We start from the raw sequence: 22,117 nt of genomic DNA on the forward strand, positions 1-22,117 counted from the left end.
AAAATGTACAAAGACTTGCAACTCGACTTGGACTTGCATAACAATGACTTTGTCCCACCTCTGAGGTGTGGACTCGAGTCATGTGACTTGGACTCGAGTCAGACTCGAGTCATGAATTTGATGACTTCAGACTCGACTCGGCAAAATGTACAAAGACTTGCAACTCGACTTGGACTTGCATAACAATGACTTTGTCCCACCTCTGAGGTGTGGACTCGAGTCATGTGACTTGGACTCGAGTCAGACTCGAGTCATGAATTTGATGACTTCAGACTCGACTCGGCAAAATGTACAAAGACTTGCAACTCGACTTGGACTTGCATAACAATGACTTTGTCCCACCTCTGCTGCTCGTGATGTGGCTTGTGGCTCAAGAGGCTAATACCGAGACCATGGCTTTGAAGTTTGAGCCCAGGTCTCAGCCAACTCATGTGAATATCCAAGCTAATAATGGTGTCAGCCAAGTGATTAACAACAATAAAACACCACGTTTAATTTTGCCACTTAATTTCACCTATTCGAGCACTGAAACGTAAAAACATATATCATTTTGACGCGCATCATACACCTCCGATTAGCACAGTCGGCTACGTACGGTGCAACAGAAGTTAAACATACATACAAATGTGGTCTCCCGATGCTGAGCAGGTAGTGATGGAAAATTAGCCATACTTAACCGTGCAGGAACATGGACCAGAATATGTGGGGGGAAATATAGAACAGCGATTGATTTTTAATAATTATAGACATTTATAAGGTGCAATTCATCCAGTGATCTCAGTGCACAAACCATGGCAGATGCGTATACTTGAAAGAAAAAAAAAACTTTCCAGTGTGCGATTGTGGTCATCCAGAACAGGCCATACAACATTTCACGATTCAATGCCCGATTCACAAATATGAAGAAGACACCACCGCGGTTATCTCGCTTGACCACCCGAATGTGACATTGTAGATGTTGCTCTGTATCTACAGGGTGGTCCAGATGTATTGTGATCCCCATGCAATTCTCTATATATTTTTAAAAGGTTTATTTAAAATAGAAATGAATATGCAAAGGAACAAACATGTTAGGGGTCAATTAATTGATCACCATGTACATCGGCCATACAAAAGTAGTGCTCTCTACTGCCCACACAGAATACTTTCACCTGTTTAATGCATTATAGAAACTATCCAGGATCAAATCCCGCTAAGCTTCCCAGCTGATTGGATCATATGCTGATGTGCTCCTGCGCTGTTGGTGATGCTGGTGGAGCAAATATATGAACCGGTCCTGGGCCTCCCCTAGGTCGACTCAGCCTCAAATGGATACCTAGTGCGGTGTGTAGTAAACATCGCCACTGGGGAGACAAAGGCGGCCGGGCGTGGTGCTGAACCCCCCCCCCTCGCTAACAGCACTTGCCCCACCAGTCTGTGAAAGGCTACACGGGGGATCTTTGTCTGTGTCGAGTCGTGTTTTGTGGGTGGTGCCAGCCCTGCACAGCTGATCCCAGCTCACGCCCCTGTCCCCCCTCCCCATTGGTCAGACGCGGCCCGGCCCTGCCACGGCTCCCATTGCCGCGTCTGCGCCATCTGCCAGCTGTGTGATTGTATATACAGTACAGCATCACCATCAGCATCATCACCATCATTAACATCAAGGCTTCATCAGTGTCATCATCGACTCGTCATCATAGACTCCATCATACACCGTCATTAATTGCATCGGTTCAACGTCGTACACACAGATTCATCATCATAATCGTCAACGTATGTGTGCCGTAATTCAACATTGCCATAATTATTTTTGCATAATCATCATCTTAAAGAAAACGTCATCATCGCCAATATAATCGTTGGCGTTTATTAATAATCGCCCATCTTCATTGATTCATCACCGAAGATCATCGCAGGTACAGCATCACCACCCACTATTTTCAGCATAGATTCCTCACAATCGTAGAATAATCATTGTCGAAGATTGATAAACATCATTCATCAGCATCCTCTACGACAGTCGCTGTTCACTGCTGCTTCTCGACATTGTAGAGCCACGGTCACCGCCTGGGTCCTGTGACTCCATGGTCTTCTTGCTGCTCGCTGGAGGAGGACGAGGAGTAGTAGGTGGTGGAGGAGGAGAAGAAGGAGAAGATATTTGAGCAGAGTGAAGATCAAGAGGCGATGGAGGAGGCCTTGAAGAGCCTGGCCAAGGAGGCTAGCGGGAACAAGCACAGGGCTGTGAGGGAGGCGTGCTGCCTGGCTTGCGGTGAGGCCAGCCACACCACCATCGCTATGATCGCAATCCTCATCACCACCATGGTCATCGTCACGATCATCACACTACCATAGTCATCCTCATCACCACCATGGTCATCGTCACGATCATCACACTACCATAGTCATCCTCATCACCACCATGGTCATCGTCACGATCATCACACTACCATAGTCATCCTCATCACCACCATGGTCATCGTCACGATCATCACACTACCATAGTCATCCTCATCACCACCATGGTCATCGTCACGATCATCACACTACCATAGTCATCCTCATCACCACCATGGTCATCGTCACGATCATCACACTACCATAATCATCCTCATCACCACCATGGTCATCGTCACGATCATCACACTACCATAATCATCCTCATCACCACCATGGTCATCGTCACGATCATCACACTACCATAGTCATCCTCATCACCACCATGGTCATCGTCACGATCATCACACTACCATAGTCATCCTCATCACCACCATGGTCATCGTCACGATCATCACACTACCATAGTCATCCTCATCACCACCATGGTCATCGTCACGATCATCACACTACCATAGTCATCCTCATCACCACCATGGTCATCGTCACGATCATCACACTACCATAGTCATCCTCATCACCACCATGGTCATCGTCACGATCATCACACTACCATAATCATCCTCATCACCACCATGGTCATCGTCACGATCATCACACTACCATGATCATCCTCATCATCGCCATCAAAAAGACAAAGATCCCCCGCATAGCCTGAACAGACTGTTGGGGCAAGTGCTGTTAGCGAGCTCCTATTAAGGCCGGCACGGCACACGAGGGGTGCTGGGTGGTGAGCATCACGCCCGACCGCCTTTGTCTCTCCAGGGGCGATGTTTACACACCGCACCAGGTACACCTTTGAGGCTGAGTCTACCTAGGGGAGAGACCCTGGGCCGGTTCAGATAATCGTCACTTGGTGTTGAACTCGAGTGTTCCGGGTTCGTAGCGCTAACCGCTGCACCACCGCTCCCCACATCACCACCATGATCACCATCACCGGAGTGACTGCAGTGTTACTACAGAGAGGGAGTCATCATGGGGATGTGGGGGTCACGATGGGAATGTTGGGTTTCTGTTCCGTGTGTCATGTATGAATGTGCGTACAGTAGTTGCATGTGAGTTGTGAGCGGCCACCAATACCGGTGACGATTGTCTGAACCGGTCCTGGGCCCTCCCCCTAGGTTGACTCAGCCTCAAATGAGTACCTGGTGCGCTGTGTGTATAACATCGTCACCGGGGAGACAAAGGCGGCCGGGTGTGGTGCTGTACACCCACCACCTCGTGTGCCGTGTCGGCCAGGCTATATGGGGGGATATTTGTTGTAAGCGTATGTGTGTGTATTAGCACTTGCATCAGCAGTCGATAAGGCTACATGGGATATATTTGTCTTTCTGTGTGAGTGTGTGCTTGTGTATGTACAATACTCTGTGCGTTATACTCTATAGAATGTATGATGAACTGTGCGTAGAGTATGCGAGTGTGTTAGTGTGTATAGATGAGGAGGCTCGTGAAGGACGCTGCTGCTGCTACTGGGCAGGTGGAGGCAGTCGCCCTCCGACAACAGCGGAGGAGCGACGCTCACAACAACGACCGGAGCGCCGGGCGGATAAAGTGTAGCGAGTTGGCACAGTGGGGGGGGGGGGCACAGCTGGTGCATCTGCCAATCGTCTCAGTCAACCCGTGGCACCATCTGGGTCTGTCCCGTGCCACTTCTCGTGGCCTCGGGAGTGCACCTAGCCTGGCACAAGCGCAGTGGTGACGTCACCGCAAGTTCGTGACCAATATATGCGTGTCAGTGCTGTACCATGTGCAGTATGTATGCTGAACTTCTTTCGCACCCTAAGTAGCCAACCGTGCTCATCGGCGGTGCATCTGTATGTACAGTGTATGCACAATGGATGGGTCTGTATGTACTGTATGCGTTTTCACGTGTGGATCGACTCAGCCTTAAATTAGTACCCGGTGCGATTGTGTAAACAGCACTGGGGAGACAAAGGCGGCCGGGCGTGGTGCTGGCCACCGACCCCCCCGTGTGCCGTGCTGGCCTTAATAGGTACTCGCTAACAGCGCTTGTCCCAATAGTCTGTTAAGGCTATAGTGAGATCTTTGTCTTTGTATCTACAGTGTAGGTATATAACATATGCGTTTTCAGGACTTTGTCAATCCATTGCTGGATGAAGGCCTCCCCACCCCGTGTCGGTCATCAGCTTGATTGACCAGACTTCACCACCCTGGTCATTGCGGGTCGGTCAAGTGAAGAGACGGACAGACTCGGGACCGGTTCAGATATCACTCGCCAGGAATCGAACTGTGGCTCGGCAGGGTTTACAACTCAGTGTGCTATCTACTGCGCCACCGCTCACCATTGTACCTGTGTATAACGAGAGTGTGTGTGTGTGTTGAAGCGCATTATTGTGATCAGACTGTCAAGCCCTGGGGCAGGCGTTAACTCCAAGAGCCACGTGGCTTTTTACAGAGAAGAAGAGCAGTCCTGGCTGCATGGATTTCTCTATACAGGCCAGTAGGCCACTGTAAAGTTTACAAACATTCTGCTTTGACCGGGATAGTCTGAGCTTCACAAGGCTTGGCCCAGTTATGTACGTGAACGTATGTGTGTGTGGGGGCTAAACGGGCACTACATGGCCTGGAAAAGAGAAGTGATGCGGTACAGGAAAATATGGAGCTGAGTGGACTTGCTAAAGACTACTACTAGCGGTGTCAAGATTGGCCTCCATGGATAAGACTCGTGAAGGACGCTACTGGGCAGTTGGAGGCAGTCGCCCTCCAATAAAAACGAAGGGCAGAGGTGCGATGCTCACAACGAGCGGAGCTCTGGGCAGATACAATGCAGCAAGTTGGTATTGTAGGGGGCAAAGCTGGTGCATCTGACAGTCATATCAGTCAGTCATCCCATGGCACCTGGCCTAGCACAGGCGTCGTGGTGACATCACTTTGTGGCGAATGGCGACTCTTGTGGGTATGTATTTTTGTGGGGAGCGGTGGCGTAGCGGTTAGCACACTGTGCGACGAACCCGGCTACCCGAGTTCGATTCCCACTCACGGCAAACACCAGTCCTGGTTCTCCCCTCGGTCGACTCAGCCTCAATCGAGTCCAATACCTAGTGCGGTGTGTAAACATCGTGACTAGAGAGACAAATGCGGCCAGGCGTGGTTGCTAGCCACCCACTCCCTCGTGTGCCTTGCATACTTTAATAGGTGCTCGCTAATAGCAATTCCCCCAAAAGTCTGTTCAGGCTTTGTCTTTGTATGAACTGTGTGAAAGAACAAAAAGTAGGAAGTGGTGCGCAGCAGTGAGCACACTGTACTAAAAATCTGGCCACTTGGCTTTATTTTTGTTTAATCGGGTGAGAACTCAAGAGACCAGGATAGTCTCATTTGCAAAAGTGATTGGGTGATCTGGGTTAGGTTCCCAGCCATGGTTAACATTTGTAGCAAGTTATATCACTCGTATTATAACTGGTCCCGGACGTCTCTTAGGTCAACTTGGCCTTAAATGAGTACCTTGTGCAGTGCGTGAACATCAACACTGGGGAGACAAAGGTGGCTGTATGTGGTGCCAGACCTACCGCCTCGTGTGCCGTGTCGACCTTCATAGGTGCTCTCTGTAGTTGCACCTGCCCCAACAGTCTGTTTAAGGCCATACAAGAGATCTTTGTACTGTATGTGCATGTGATTAATGTGTGTATTGATTTTACAAAATGTACACCTGGGAAAATGTTTCCCACCAGTTACTAGTAATGCTATAACAAAGACGTAAGGCAATCTCTTCATGTTGTCGGTGGCAGTGCATTCTCAGCCTGTCCTTTGACACCATCACAGTCCCTGAGATTTTAGCTCAAGTTGCCTTGGCAATGCGTTATTAAAATAGCATCGTCTGTAAGGGGCATGGGCCTGCATATTTAATTGGACCACGGTGGGTGTGCGTGCGCATGCTTATGAGTGGCTGTCCCCTTGCCCTTGTGTGCAGACACCTTGGACTCCCACACAAACGGAACTGATATCCCCCCACATCAGCTCAGGTAAACCAGCTGCCCATCTCACACACCCACTCAGCACACCACACTCACTGTGTGGCATTTAGTATACAGCATGAAGGAGCAGCATCTAGTGTTAAGTGAGAGGTCAATTGAACCCTTTCCCGTTCCGAGACATCTGGAAGTTGCAGGGTGGGGTCCCGTTCACCGCTGAATCTCGGAACACGCGAGCGGTTAGCGTTAATTTTATTTACAGAGGCATACCGCCGTTGCTTTTAAAGACATTGTACTCACCGCAGAGAACCGTAGCGACACGACCGCCAAACTGTGCCACACGCCCTCCTGCATGGGCTTGTGGGAGCCTCGGTACTGATAAAGTTATTTTAGTTTTTCTACCGGTTCCGTTATGATGACTTCCAATACAGTTTTATCACATGACTGGGAGCTTTTAAAGACTCATGCTGAGACATGGTGACATTGAAATCAGTCCATATTGTTTCTATTTAATCAAATGCTTCTAATAATGCATTAATATATCGAGCAAATGCGTATTAAGGAAGGCCCCGCATTGAAATCTTGGCCAATTCCATGTTAGTGTTTTTGTATACATTGATGCGCAAGCTAACCGGGTAAATTGCGAGCTTGATTAATGTAGCAATAAAAAATTTGCATGGAGTGCTACCAGCAGACACGCCTCCAGTGTTTTGTTTGCAAGCTCCGAGGTATACTCTGCATTAATCGAGCTGTTTGCATTAACAGCCCCTTGTCGCGACGCCACTTCTGCCTGCAGCTGGGTCGCTTGGGGCACTTGAGCCGAGACTGCCTCAGCCCATCTCTTGTGACAGAGGCATCTTTTTTGGCACGAAGGCTAGACATACCCCGCAGAGTTGTTTTGCATCTGATAGGGCCATTATAGATGTCTGCAGCGCACACGAAGGTGAAAAAATGGAGAATGGCATGAGTCACCACGTGCACAGGTCGATGAATTGTCACAATTAGGGGTCAAATTTTGATTCGCAAACTGATGATTTGTTTGCCCTAGTGATTTATGAGCCAATGTCATCAACACGCACGCAATGATTCTGTATTTTTGTGTTTTTAGGTCTAATTTTGTATTTTATTTAGTATTGTATGTGAATGTATTCCATTTTGTTAATTGTAAATTGTAATAATTCAAATACAGTTTGTAACATGAGGTTCAATTCGTAAGACATATCTCTTAAATTCAAACATGTTTATATGTTAATATTTTAATTATCATAATGTCACATCAATCCAAAAATATTTAGGATCTCAAATTTCTAGACCTCATTTTTTGATATTCCGGATGAATAAAAACTTTGGGAACACACCTACAGCATATACATGAGAGCTGGTAATAGCTTGTGCAACTCATGTTATAATCTATTATCTAATTACGATAACCCCCCCTCCTCCCCCTCTGATCTCTGCACCTGACGGGTTCACAGTGATGACGTCACCTTGCTCTATTTTAGACCGGAAGCTGGTGGATGTTTCACTATTCTGGCAAATCGCCCAATGATGCTGGATGTAATTACCAGCGAAACGTCTTACTCAAATTGTAAATATTTTGGATTTACTCTCCAACACTGGGGGGCTGAAGTAGTAACCAATTAGCGCGTTTACGTGACAAACCTTACTGGCTGTGGCGGGTGGTGGAGGGTTACAATACATTATACTTACGCGATCTAACCCAAAAACCTTTATTATGAATCAGGTTTTTATGCCTATATTGTCAAATAATCTATTTAATTAGGTGAATAAATCATGACATGCCGAGTTAAGGGTTCTGTGGCAATAATGCATTCTTGTAAATATACCGTGCCTTTCAAGTCGTAGCAGAGCACATGCATCTACAGCAGCCTGATCAAGGTGGCAATCTTAGTTCTAGGACACACACAGTGGCAAGCTCTACCACACTGATGATCCACAATAATGGTGAAGCCAGTGTTGGAGGTTGGCAACATCTGAGTATTCAAGCAGTGAACTATGTGATTGGAGATGTAGAATATCGTTTTTGTTCTCACAGAAACTGGTTTCATTAATCGCCAGTTAATCTGTCAGGCTGTGTGATGTGGCAAAGCGTTTGTCTCACAACTGTAAGGTTTTACAAGTTCAATACCCTGTCCTGGATCATCTCAGGCCATCAAAGCTCTACATTTGATTACTTGAGTACCACTTTGTAGAAAATCTACATTTGTTTTTAGGGAGCTTTGGACCCTGCCATAATAATGTTGAATTTCAATAATGGACTCCGCACCACCTACAGATGTTAGCATTGAATCACATAATGCATATTGTGATACCATTTAAAGATATTAGAGTTGAATTAGTTTTTTATTGTTGTTTCCTTTCATGAGATAAAAAAGACATTTGTGTAATAATGTTGCTTTCAGTTATGTTTATATTTATATTGTTTCATTGAACAAGGGCTGGCATACCCTAGAAACAGTGTTCATCTTGTTAAACACCAATTTTAAAATGTTGGTTTCACACTTATTATGTCCATGATTGGTGGGAATAAGATGACATGGGTTGGACAAAATTGTGAAGGACTACAGTTTCGCTGTGAATTAAAGTAACAGTTGCTTTTTTTCACAACGATTAGCTGTAGAGCATCACTCCTCTAACCACAGTCCCAAATCCAGTGTCACAAATTAGAAAATTCTGCTCTCCTAGCTCAATGTTCAATGCCAATGCGTTTGGTTCACCACCGATTAAATTTTATGCCGATGCGCAGCTTACTAAAGTCCACCGCGAGAGCGCAGGATACCATTGAACTCAGCGAGCCAGCGGACTGTTTGAGAGCTGGTACCCAGGCACCAGGGTAACCGCTTTGTCGTCACTGATGCCATTGTCTAAAGATTATCCTGATGGGTTGGCAATGAGACGCACGCACGTCGTGTGGCTCTGGGCTCGGGGAAGTGCAGTTGTATCGACGCGCATTGGCATCTGCTTTAGCCTAGCGGTCAAAGCGTTCGGCCACTGAGCCAGCGTGCATGGATTGACGGTTTTATGCCTGATTCAGGCGCCCCAACAAATTCTGTGGAGAATTAACGAAGTTTAACACAGTACTTGTATATTTTTCTGTAATTCTAACAATAGTCGTGACTTTTAATTTATAACAGCACTGCGATGTGCATAATCTCCCTGCAAGTAATTTATTACGGTTGTACCTCAACAGACTTCTGACTGGCACAGCGGTAATTCTCCGTGTCTCCCGTTAGAGATGATGTAACTCTGCAGGCTTCAACACAGAGGAATACAATTAATGTACATAACAGACACATCATAGACGAATAATGAGTTTTCCTTGTACACAAGATCAATTATTGTGGTTAATCAAATATAGTCGTCTCTCGATGAGTACATATGGTAGCCACATTAGTTTGTTTTTGCAAAGGAACTCAAGATTGTACGACAGCACAATGCAAATTGGTTATATCAAGCATCTACACATACATGAATCTTGAGATGCCGTACAAATTTTGTTACAAACACTTTCATCTCAGTCCGTACGTCATTTCTCCTTTGGAACCGGTCTTATTTATCTTTAATGTCATTCAATTCACCACGAAAATAACTTTTTCCTAATTAGCACAGTCAGTGGAGTTAAAGTGTTTCCCCGATCAAACTAGTTTCGGGGCGGTATTCATTTTCCCGTGCCATGTACTTGTCATTATTATAGTACAACCACCATTCATTTCCCATGCAGTGGCAATAATATTATTAACAATGAAACATAATTATTCTTTATTTTCCAAGCAAAGCCTCACGAAGACTTTTTTTCTGGAGGGTCCTGCAATTAGAATGTTTGGCTAATTCCAATAATGAGAATTTGCCATCTGGGAGGAAACCAGAGTACCCGGAGAAAGCCCACCACACATACGAGATGACCACACGGAGCTTTGTATGGATGGATTCAATCCACTTTTCTATATTGCCTTCTCACAGTAATTGTGGCTTATTGTTCTGATTGGTGCTGGACCACGCTTGCTGCGTTCCATTGTTGCTTTCTAACCCCTTCGCCCATGTCTCCCTTACCGCGACCGACCCCGCCGCCATTTTCTCGTGTGTGTTTAGTTTGTTGCCCTTCTCCCGGCACCTCCGATTAGTACAGTTGGCCACGTACGGTGAGAAAGAATTTCCATATACATAGTACATTCAATACTAAAAATACATTGTTCACCTCCCACGTGTCTTCACCGTTAAATAACTACTTACAGAGGAAGCATTGTTATATTCTATGATGACATAGAGCATTATGTTTTTTTATATTACCATGTAAGGCCCACTAAGCTACTTTTCAGAAGCGACCTGGCTACAAATGATAGCTCAACGAAGTGGCTTGGCATGTGGAAATTTACAGCAGCCAAATACTTGTGATTCTAAATATGGAGGAAATAACCGGAGGATCCGGAGAAAAGTCCATGTGACCACGGGGAGAACATGCAAACTCCAAAAATATAGGCGTTAGGGTTGGGATCAAACCTATGACCTCATTCATGCCAGGCGAGGGAGTTAACATCTCGCCATTGTGGCACCCTTCATATATAGGTGTGATGTGAGTGAGGGAATGGAGGGGATTAAAGCCCAGAGGCAGATATGATGGACCAGGTGGATTGCACTTCAAGAGCACCTTCTCGAGAACCAGCTTCACGACAGACCCACGGAGCGCCCCTTGTAGACTGAATGTGTCCCCACTCTCAATGATGGTGTGTGCTGTGTAATGCGTCTTTCCACTGTGTCTGGCTGTCTTGCAGGGAGAAATGCCTCACTCCTTTCAGACTGGCGCTAGAATCCAAGAACACGAAGCTCTCGCAGTATGCCTTGGCTGGAGTGCAGGTACCAACGACAGCAACCGTAACAGGATTCTTATTTACCGAGAAAGGCCTCGTTGAGTATAGACTCCGAAGTGTTTTGGCTAATTTTGTGTGGGTATTAGTAAGCATATTCAGTGCTTTGTCAAGCCAGTGCTGTATGAAGTCCTCTTCACCCTATGTTAGCCATGCGGTTATTTGATTATACTTCACCACACTGCTCAGTGCTGACTGGTGAAGGTGGGAAGCATAGTTGCAGACGCATAGTATAGCACAGTAATGTCATTTGCCGTATTTATGTTGCTGCTCACCACATAGCCACCTCCTCTAACAACCGTCTGTGTGTGGTGGTGGCGGCCAATTCAACCACTAACCAGGCTCAAACCTGCTTAGGTTTCTTATATCTGACGAGATCAGGCGCATTCCGCGTGATTTAGTCAGCAGCTGAAGAGCTTTAGTTTGTAAGTTTCTGCACCAGCCCGTAAGCAAAGTAACATGTTCCATGTCAGGTTGCGTGTTGAGCATTTGCTGCTGGGTCAAGAACTTCAACCTCCCACCTAGGCTTTAATAACTGTAGGCCACCTTACATGCTGTCTGAAGCGTTGTGTGACTTGTATTATTGTTACGCTTGTTTAATTACCTTTGATGATGGCGCCGCGGTGGTAAGATGTTAACTACCTCACCTGGTATTCAGGAGGTCGTGGGTTCGATCTCGACCCTGACGCCTGTATATTTGGAGTTTGTATGTTCTCCCGGTGGTCGCGTGGATTTTTCTCCGAGTCTTCCAGTTTTTCCCTCCACATTTAGAGACATGCATTTAGAGTACAGTACTTGACTGCACAAAATTTCCACGTGATAAGCCACTTAATTGAGGTATCATTTGTGGCCAGGTCTCTTCTGAAAAAGAGCTATATAGCCCAGTGGGCCTTACGTGGTAAAATAAAAGAGTTTAGTTGACCCAGGAAAGCCTCACTGAGTCTCAAGACTCTTTTTTTAGGAGGGTCCTGCCATGGTTTCGTGGTCGGGGGCGATGTTGCCACTCTGTGTGATCCCAACTGAGTAATTTGCAGGTATGTTTTCAGCATGAGAAAGTTTGGCCAGTGCCAGTTGCATGGTATGGTTTTTTTTCAGCTTTGGGAAGAAACCAGAGAACCCAGAAGAAACCAGTGCAGAACAGGGGGAGAGAAATACGAACCCCACGCAGAAAAAAAAGCGTCCAAGTTTGGAATCGAACTTGTGTCCTTTTGGCCGCGTGGCACGGGTGTTACCACCGCGCCACCATTCCGTTCCCTGTGCGTCCAGTTGTGTTGCTTTCACGCGGAGTGACCCAGACACACACCGGTGGACGCAGCTGCCTTCCTCTCTGCTGGTGCGCAGAGGCTGCTGGCCGAGGAGCGCTTTGTGTCGAGGCTACCCGAGGAGAAGGAGGAGCACCGTCTGCTCAGCCAGGTGCTGGAGACGGTGCACAGCACGCCGGCGCTGCACGAGGACCTGCAGGTGGAGGTCATGAAGGTGCGTGCTCGTGGCGCTGTGTACTGCAGTCTCCTTTGTGTGGGATCAATATCATCCATCATGCGATCTAACCCAAAAAACCTCTATTATAGTTGATATTGGTCGCGAAACGGGATCAATATTCTTGATTTGAAGCTTTCGTGACTGCAGGAATTCTCTACTCTTTGGTTCTTTCAGTGAAGTCACGTAGGTAGAAAAAATTATGGATCACGATGTTTCGATTGCCACACAAGCAATCGTCCTGAGATGATCGTCTTGAGATGATCGTCCTGAGACGATTGCTTGTGTGGCGATCGAAACGTCGTAATCTGTTATTTTTTCTACCTACGTGACTTTACCGAAAGAACCAAAGAGTAGGGATCAATATTCACTTTGCCTTCAATAATCATGCTACTATTAAAAATGATGTATGCCTCGAGTTTCTTGGCTGGCTACTGGCTGGGCTCCTCAACTTCCCGGGGCTCCACTACCACGTGGAGCCCTGTGACGTCACCACCGGTGACTGAGTTATGGGGGGCCAGGTTCAAATCCACTTTTTACATTTTAAGATGTTTTTTTGGCTAAGTTAAACGTGAAAACAAAGTAAACTCTCACAATATTGCAAACATATATCATACTCCTAGGTGTATAACTTATATATCTAAAAATACACGTTGAATTTAATTGGCGGAAGAAGTACGGAAGACATAATAGCGACACTATGGGTGGGAGTCACGAATACAGAAGGCTGACAAGGTGAATTTAAAATTATTCTAACTTTTCAGTTTATGATCTTATTATTGATGAAATACTTTTGCCAACATTTTCTTTAAATCCCGGGGAATATAACAAAAAAACCTCAGTATGTGTTATTTTGGCATTGTATTACTTAAAAAGGCAGATTAATTGTAGAGCTTCTTGAGTACAGGATTGTGAGCAGCGCATGATAAAGAAACCGAGCTCTTATTTCTGTTGTAGAGCAAAGGGTTCTCTAAAAGTGATTATAATAATTCCTTAATTACCCAGAAAAGCTACGCTGAGTCCGAAGACTTTTTCTGGAAGGTGCTGCCCTGGGTTGTTTGGCGAAGACAATTACATTTTGTGTTCTTGGTTAAGCTAGGGAATGGTGCCGTGATGTCATGGTTAGCACACTGGACTTGCAATACAGAGGTCATTGGTTAGATATCCCTCATCTTGGTAAATCAGTTTAAACTTGAAACTAAGCAGTAAAACATTGGGCATTTTTTGTATTGTATTAACTCCCTGGTCTCCATCCAGCAGTATAAATGGGTGCACCACAGTTAATCGATGGTCTGCAGATCCCATGTGGTGGGGTAAAGTGTGGGTGCTCTCATCTCTTCCGAGATGACTAGCCAGCATGGAAGATTAGGCCAAGTATAGAAAGAGTGGTCTGTCTTTGCTTTGTGTGTCAGGCCACAGACTTTTTTCGGTCACTCCTCACATGAGCCAGGGTCAATAAGGGTCAGTGGTTGCTCGTATTGTTTGCACTCTGTCATTTCATTCTTTACCAGAACAGGAAAGTCTAAATTTCACTCCGCTTATACCAGTATAAACATTTGACACTGCGTTTGAACGGGGCAGTAAATGAGGTGGATACTTGGCCATTATTCAGTGTGTTTCTGTTAAGAAGGAGAAATAACTTCCCGTATTGAATTGAAATTGCCCTCTTTTTATTTGAATGGGTTGAAAATTGTACCGGCTCTGAAAAACAGATTTTTTTTCTCTCCTTTGTTTGACATCGAGTGCTTTGATTAACGCATTGTTTTTATGGTAAAACTCTGATTATAACTGCAATTGTATGGAATATGTCCTCATGTTTGGCTTATATCAATTAACTAACAATGTGTCGACTGCATACATTTTTTTATTTGGAAACAAAGTGAGTTGTAATGCGAACCTGGCGGTGTTGAGTCAGTGTTTTGTCGTCCTTGCCAATGTTGGGTTTTACTTCGTGGCCGCCGGCCTTTGCCAAAATCACCGAGAATACGCTCGATTCCTCCGGAGCACAGAGCTAAGCACAGAATGAGCCTGGATATTGCTGAAATGGGTGACCACCGTGCATAAAAAGCGTTATATAGGCTGTCTGGGTAAATGTGTTGTGCATCAAAATAAATGCAGCAGAAAATAACAAACACGTTTTCATAATTATGCAGGAGACATCCCATTCAGCTGCATTAGACAATTGTTAAAAGAGACTTGCCTAACTATAGCGACACACTGGAATGTTTTCTCCATATTCAGTTGCAGGTAATGTCAGTTGTGGATTTCAGCTGAGCACTGGCACACTGGTTTACTCATACGAATATATTACAAACTGTTTAATATCGGCTCGACAGACGATGATGAATCGTGATGTAACTATTTGAATGAAACTTGATGTCACAATAAAGGTTTTTTTATGGGTTAGATCACGTAAATATAAATGTGCCGTTAAACCCGCCACCACCCGACAGAGCCAATTGGTAAGGTTTGTCTTGTAAACAAAACGTGCCAATTCGTCAGCACACCGGTTTCTTGGAGAGTAAACCCACAACATTTATTCCGTCACTTTATTTGCATATTCACGCTTGGAAATTACAACGCTGCGTTTGACACGCCACAGAAATTCTTCACAGGGCATATAAAAGGTGTGCCCCGAGTTTGTATGAGGAGGTGTATTGAAAAAGCTTCAGCGGTACAGTCGAACTTTCACTTTTTATTATTGGGCTATTCTTTGACTCAACTTGATGCATTGCTGGCTGCGAGCAAACGACGTAGACATTTTCCTGCCTCTTAAGATACTGCCGACGTGAACAGCTGGAATTTGATTGTGAGAGAAATAAAAAGCAAAACAAATGTAACTTGGACAATGAACACATGGCACTTAAATAGATTGTCTCGTAGTAATATGGTTTTCATGTCGACCGTGCCCCTTGCATTGCTGGAATTCCCAGAAACCGTGTCACAAGTCCCGAGGCTAATTGAGGCAAAGTCACCCAGTGATTGCTGCCGTCATGATATTCATGTACAGTGTGTTACAATTGCAGTTGTCTGCTGTGGGCACTTTATTAAATCACTGAGCAAAGCACTGTGCAAACATAGACGGCTCGAAGGCAAAAAGATCCTCTGTTCGATACACAAGATTAAACACGATGGAAGCTTGCAGATGAGTACTATATGGAATTAGTAAAAAAAATTCTGTCTTTATAAATATATATTTTTTAATATGACAGACGTACAATGGTCTCATATCTCGTACATACGCCTTGGAATCCAGGTTTTGCCGGTTCCAATCTAACCTTAGAATCCTGATGAAATGCTCTTTTGCTAAATTTGAACATCTAGCATAAGCTTTGAATGCTTTCCACCTCAGCTTGAAAACGTTAAAGTCTGTAATGAGGTAAATGGATGATCCGATACAGGTGAAGGTTCGGTGATTTATTGAAATAACTGAAATTCGACTTGTAACATGAGAAACGAGCTACAAGCATGAGGAATACACCAGAAATCAGCAAAAACATCTCCCCCTCTCCTTCCCAAAAGCACGCTGGCATAGAGGGTTTGAGAGAGTCCATCATTCCACTTCCAACTTGAAAACCTCAACCTGTACCAGGATCAGTCTCCGTGTGTACATTGCTGTGGTGACGAGGAAACGGCACCAGGGATGTCGCTGTAGCTGATAAAAAAAAAAGTAACTTCATCAAGGACATCTGCCTGTGGTCTCGTGTTAAAATAGAATCCTATCAACCGTACAGATTTCCCTCGCTCTATGCGGGTTCGGTTTTTGCGATTTCGTGTATATATGTGGCTAATCTACTTCTACCTAAAATTCGCCAAACAGCGGTTTGAATTCACTTGTACGCGGCCATGTGGTCAGATTGTGGGACAATGTCGTGTGCGTACCGTGCGCGCAACTCGGCAGGCAGCTGCCTCGTGTGCGGTTTCGCTTTGTGAGCCCCCTTTTTTTTTTGGAATGCATCTACTACGGCCGCATAGAGCAAGGGAAACCTGTACGCAGTGGTGTTTGCGGTTGTGCTGCATGGCACCGTCACCTGTGTTTTGGGTTGTGTTTGGTGCTGTCCGGCAGGATGCCCGACGTTGCGGTCCACGTGCTGGAACTGTAATGACCGCTGTGATTGTCTCGCGTGCCTAGGTGCTGCTGTGTCTCGCCTGCTCGTCCACGTTTGAATTGAACGGCAAGTCCCTACTGCAGATCTCCGAGGTGAGTGTGGCTCCCCTGATCTCCGCTTAAGCTAGCGGAGAGCTCCTTCGCAGGCACTCGCCCGTTGTGTGATTGGCGATTGTTTTATGTGCTCTTTCAAAAAGGTTATTGTAAATGTAAATACACTGTCTTGGGTTCTGTTCTGAAGATGTTTGATGCAGTGTCAAGAAATATGTCGTATCTAATTGCGAAATATGGTTATGATGATTGTTATTCAACTCTCCCACGTGAGCTGAAAAAATAATTTGGGTATTAAACCCTGGTACATGTCGGGTGGATGGTCTTGTACCAAAAAAATTGGCCCGATCACTACTTGAGTTGATCTAAAAATCAATTGTTCATCATAATATTGACTGTGATAAAAACGTACCTTTTACAGATACTAGCTTTTGTGCAAAATCACTGTGCAACGCAAACAACAAACAGCGTTTGCGTATACGTACCTAGGCCGGGTGTCATGAGTTGTGTGACATGATTTGGAAGCTTTCACAATAACAAAAAAAGTTATACAAAAGAATGAACGCAAAAGGGAATTCATGCAACGGAGGACTAACCCAAAAACACAACCAGGTCGTTTTGTTTTTGGCTGCCCGACACAATTTTAAAGCTCAAGAAGAAGAAAACTTAAAAGTGATTTTCGGGTGTTGACATCATGTCGTTTTCCAGATTCTCACAACTTTAATCTCAACCGTGTTGGGCAGCCTAGGGACCCTTCCCCCCACCGGGTGTGCCTACAGCGTGAGAGCTTGTGTGGAGTTCTTTTACGATTGCGTTAACATTTAATCGTTTTGCCCACGTGCCTTCCTTAGATCAATATTCCTCACTTGTGTTCGTCCATTCAACAAGGTCACCTTGGATTTGTTTCAACTCATTCTCGTTAGCAAGATGTTGCTTCATAATACAATGCCACTGGATGCCCTGATGTTGTGATCAGCAGGGGAGCCGGCATATTTGTAACATTACATCGAAAATGGATGAGTAGCGTTATTTTTGCTGATTGAGTAAAGTGTTGTCCTGAATATTAATGTAGGTCTTTGCAAGTGATTTAAACAAACCTCCTTAACTGCTGATTCCATTTGACAGACATGAAATGTTCTGTAACTTGTGGAGTAACTGGCCCCCACCATAGGAATGTGGAATTTCCACCACCAAGTCGGAGCCACAGTTGGAATAAAGCATCACATTATGTTGCTCATATGAGCAGGGAGACAATGATTGTCTTAACATGCAGTATAGAAGTAGTGGAGATACACAGTGGGCAGCAAGAGTGTAGTGCGGCAAAATTAATTGTTGTGCTATACTTCTATGTTCCAAGCTCTATGCTCTACCACCTCCACCAATCCGCACAACAGCGTGGAAAGGCATTCATCCAGCAGTGGATTGATGACACGACTGTACGTGTACTTAGGAGCGGCCTGTTATTGCTTTACTACAGCGGTTTCTCATGATGGCGTGCACCACAAGTGTGATTCACTTGAATGTGTGAGATTTGAAATCGTATTAGAATGTGCAAACACACATACGTGTAATAATGTCCTTTTTTATGATCTAGGATTGCGTCGCTGAGTGTCAAACATTTGTAAGGTGGATCCTGCATTGGGATACAGTAATACCCCGATTTACGTCTCCCCCTTTTACGTTGTTTCACAAATACGTCATCACATCATTAACACCGCCACCTGATTTGCATTGCCTCAACCCACACGTAAGTCACTGACAGCATCGTCGTCCACCCTTTCTCGTTATCCGTCGCCTCTCAGCCGTCGCCTCCACCACCCTCTACTACTACTACTACCCTGTAGATCGCTTTGATTTTACGTCGTTTTGATATTCGTCGTTGCACCTTTCAGGGATGCAGTCCCCGACGTAAACTGGGGTATTACTGTATTTGGTCAATTCCATTTTTTTCATGCTGGTGAAAGCCCAAGTACTCAGAAAAAAATCTATCGATATAAGGGGATAACACTCTAAAGTTCCCTACAGACAGGCTCACAAACCCACTTGTAGTTTTTTCCATCTCCTTGGCAATTTACAGCCCCGGAGGTTGGGAGTCGTGAAGTATGCAGCGGTCTCTTTGTGTGACCCACCAACTCGACCCCTCAAATAATTGCATTACTTGGCTTGCACTGCCACCGTGCTCTTGTTATACGCATTTTATGTTCTGCCCAAGCGGACAGGCGATGCCCCCGGCTGGAGCCGGTGTGTTCGGTCCTCCTTGTTCACCACGCTGAGGATGTTCCCCGTCTGTGTCGAGGGCCTTTGAAGGAAGCGCGCAAACCTGCAAAACCATCCGCGGCTCTTATCTTGTAAACACGAACTCTCGTGTGTCTCGGGCTGTCCAACGCAAGTTTTGAAGTGTTCTTCGACAAAGTTGTGGCCCTGCTGCAACTGCTGGAATGTCCTGTACTTATGGGAGATCCAGAGAGCCCTGCAGAGGCCATTTGGCCTATTCTTCCACTCTGACCAGACAGCCTGGAAAGGCAGGAACACCCACACTTTATGTCACCACTCAGGACTTGCCGATTGACTGACTAAAGGTTTCTTAATTGGAAATAAATACTTAGAAACAACGGTCATAACTCTGTGGTAACGCTGGCATGACGTAACTCTATTATGTCTAAAGTGGTGCTGGTCCCTGTTGTCACTAGCGTGCCATAATTGTCTGCCTGATCACTATTTTTAAGCCGGTTTCTTATAAAGCTTCCAGGTGTGGCAGTTGAAACTATGGGCTGCTTTCCTAAATCTCTGGTCTTTGTACGGCCAGCAGTATGAATGCGTGCCCCACGGCTAGTTGATTTGCCAGTCGTGTGTGGTGGAGTCAAGTGTGAGATCTGGCTAGCTTGGAAGGGTAGGCCAAATTATCTTGGGAGTGGAGGTCCTTCCACCAGACACTTCTGGTGTCTGGTGGCAGGAGCAAGCAATTGCCGGGCTGCACCTTTAACTTTCACTTTAGCGAAGCTTCGGATGTGTGTCTCGCACGCTGGGAGACACAGGCTAGGCGTGCATCTACAAGCTAAGAGCCTACACTATGGGGACCTCATTTGCCAGTAAAAATATGATAATTGGTTCTTTACCCTTCTATCTGGCAACAAAACTGACACCTTTTTGCAAGGAGTCATGTTTGCATAGACCGCAATACCTGCAGTCATAATACAAACAAAAGAACATAACTCTGATAATGTGCACTGTCCTTGAAGTTGATTGGTCCACACCCGAGACAGCTTTCCTTCGAGCCTAGTCTCATATGGGTTGGACCAGATGACGCCAAAAGGCGCCTTTTGGCGTCATCTGGTCCAACCCATATGAGACTAAGCTCGAAGGAAAGCTGTCTCGGGTGTGGACCAATCAACTTCAAGGACAGTGCACATTATCAGAGTTATGTTCTTTTGTTTGTATTATGACTGCAGGTATTGCGGTCTATGCAAACATGACTCCTTGCAAAAAGGTGTCAGTTTTGTTGCCAGATAGAAGGGTAAAGAACCAATTATCAAGCTAAGAGCCGTTAGCGTTGTACAGGTTTCGTCTTCCTTTAACCGCCACCCCCACCCCACGCGCGTGCTGCCGTCTCTCCCAGGTGTGCGTTGACACGTACGTGGCAAACAGCCACCTGCGTAGCACTAACACGGCCGTGCGAGCCACGCTCAGCCAGATGCTGGGCGACCTGAGCCAGAGTCTGCGGCAGAAGCAGGAGGAGATGGTGAGGAGGAGGAGAGGGGGGGCGGGGCATGGTTTTTAAGCCGTCCCCCCACCACCACGTCCACGACGCTACCCCCCGCCACCCACCCTCCCCGTGCATGCCTTCCCCCGTGCAAGATCGTGCATGCCTCCAGACTAACCCCCCCCCGTGCCCAGCACTCGTTGCCTTGTGTTGTGATATGAGCCTTCGCTGTGCAATGTGAACCAGGGCACTGCCATTCCATGACCAATAAAACTGAGGTACAGTTAACTGGGCTGGGAGATTGGTATCTTTATTTAATCAGGTAAGAGCCCGTTCAGATTTGTATCTTTCCCTGATGAAATTAGCATTGAGGTGTTGCTCAGCCCTGAGCAAGTGGTGGAAATTCCACATTCCTATAATCGGGCTGAGTCTATCCATAGGACAATCACTGTTGACTTATATCAACGTTGACATTCCTAATAATAAAATGTATCTGCAAAAGCCTCATTTGAATCTCGTGCATTTGATGGGACAATACTCAGAGGCTTGAGATGGGGTTCACAAACCCAATTGCTGCATCACCATCGCAATGCAGCAGAATTACTCTCTGTGGGCTCTCGACTGTACAAAGTGCATTTCCATATTTATTGGGTGATACTTGGACAATTGACAGTCACAGGCGCATAGTAAACACACCCAAATAACAATTCTTTAAGAATAAGAGTTTTTATTATACTCCTGCTGTTTGGTGAGATGCAATAATTAATGATCTTATAGAGCAGTTCTCAATACACCCACGATATCCCGTAATGGACTGGACATTATCTTACAAGCTTCCATGTGTCCGTGTATTATCTTGCAGTAACAGCACCGTTCATCGCAACCACCGCCATTGCGATACGTGGTGGGTCATGGCATGTCATTGGTTACATTCCACAAGTGGCTTTTTTGTTTCTTCCACGGTGAAGGCTCGCTTACATGGCTGGGTTGAACCGGCTTGTTGCATGCATGTGTCACTGCTGTCCCACCCGCCCCCCAAAGGACTGGTCCCATCACCCCACAACCTCTGCAGGTGTTGATTCATTCTGATCGCCTATTCCTTCTGCCTGTGTTCATCTGTTCCCGTGTGGGTGTAGTGAGACTTCCCTGCACAGACCTCGTGTGTCAGATCAGTATTATCAGCCCGTCACTGAGCCAGTTTGTAATGACTCTCGGCAGTTAGTTTTCCCGCTACAGGCACCCGGTTATTTATGTTGTATGCAGGGAATTATCAGACCGTGTCATTCCCTGTAAATGAGACGTTAAAGACGTAGCTTTGGCCTCATTCGCAAGAGTATGACGTTGTGTGCCCTGGGTGCAGAGCGCGAGTACGTTTTATGAAAATTGCTCAGTTTTGAGTTGAAAACAAAAACACACACATGGAATTTGAAAATATGATAATTTACACTGAATTAAATATATTTTCACGGTTAACAGCAATACCAGTGTTTGATATACGTAGATTTTTTTCTTCCAATTATTTCATTGATAGTATGTATGTGTCAATGTTAGATAATTATTCTTAACAGTACCTCCCGGTACCGTTACTTGCGACACA

The 22,117-nt window shown here is 45.6% G+C and overlaps 1 protein-coding gene across 4 annotated transcripts in view; it reads left to right on the plus strand.

Annotated features, from left to right (window-relative positions):
• Positions 1 to 1,541: 1,541 nt before the first annotated feature.
• Positions 1,542 to 22,117, plus strand: part of ARFGEF3 (ARFGEF family member 3) — a 98,122-nt gene continuing 77,546 nt past the window's right edge. For 2 of the 4 annotated variants that reach the window (XM_061566249.1, XM_061566268.1), the window contains exons 1-6: positions 1,542 to 2,248; positions 6,302 to 6,353; positions 11,093 to 11,174; positions 12,527 to 12,661; positions 16,794 to 16,862; positions 20,437 to 20,559. In XM_061566249.1, the coding sequence (XP_061422233.1) occupies positions 2,164 to 2,248; positions 6,302 to 6,353; positions 11,093 to 11,174; positions 12,527 to 12,661; positions 16,794 to 16,862; positions 20,437 to 20,559 (546 nt within the window). In that variant the 5' untranslated portion in view covers positions 1,542 to 2,163. Of the gene's footprint in view, positions 2,249 to 6,301; positions 6,354 to 11,092; positions 11,175 to 12,526; positions 12,662 to 16,793; positions 16,863 to 20,331; positions 20,560 to 22,117 lie in introns of those variants that run through there. The other 2 variants (XM_061566260.1, XM_061566278.1) reach the window with 2 other exon arrangements.

Source organism: Lethenteron reissneri, chromosome 5 (genome assembly GCF_015708825.2).
Source record: "Lethenteron reissneri isolate LAM-NWPU_2019-01 chromosome 5, ASM1570882v1, whole genome shotgun sequence".
Lineage (NCBI taxonomy): Eukaryota > Metazoa > Chordata > Hyperoartia > Petromyzontiformes > Petromyzontidae > Lethenteron > Lethenteron reissneri.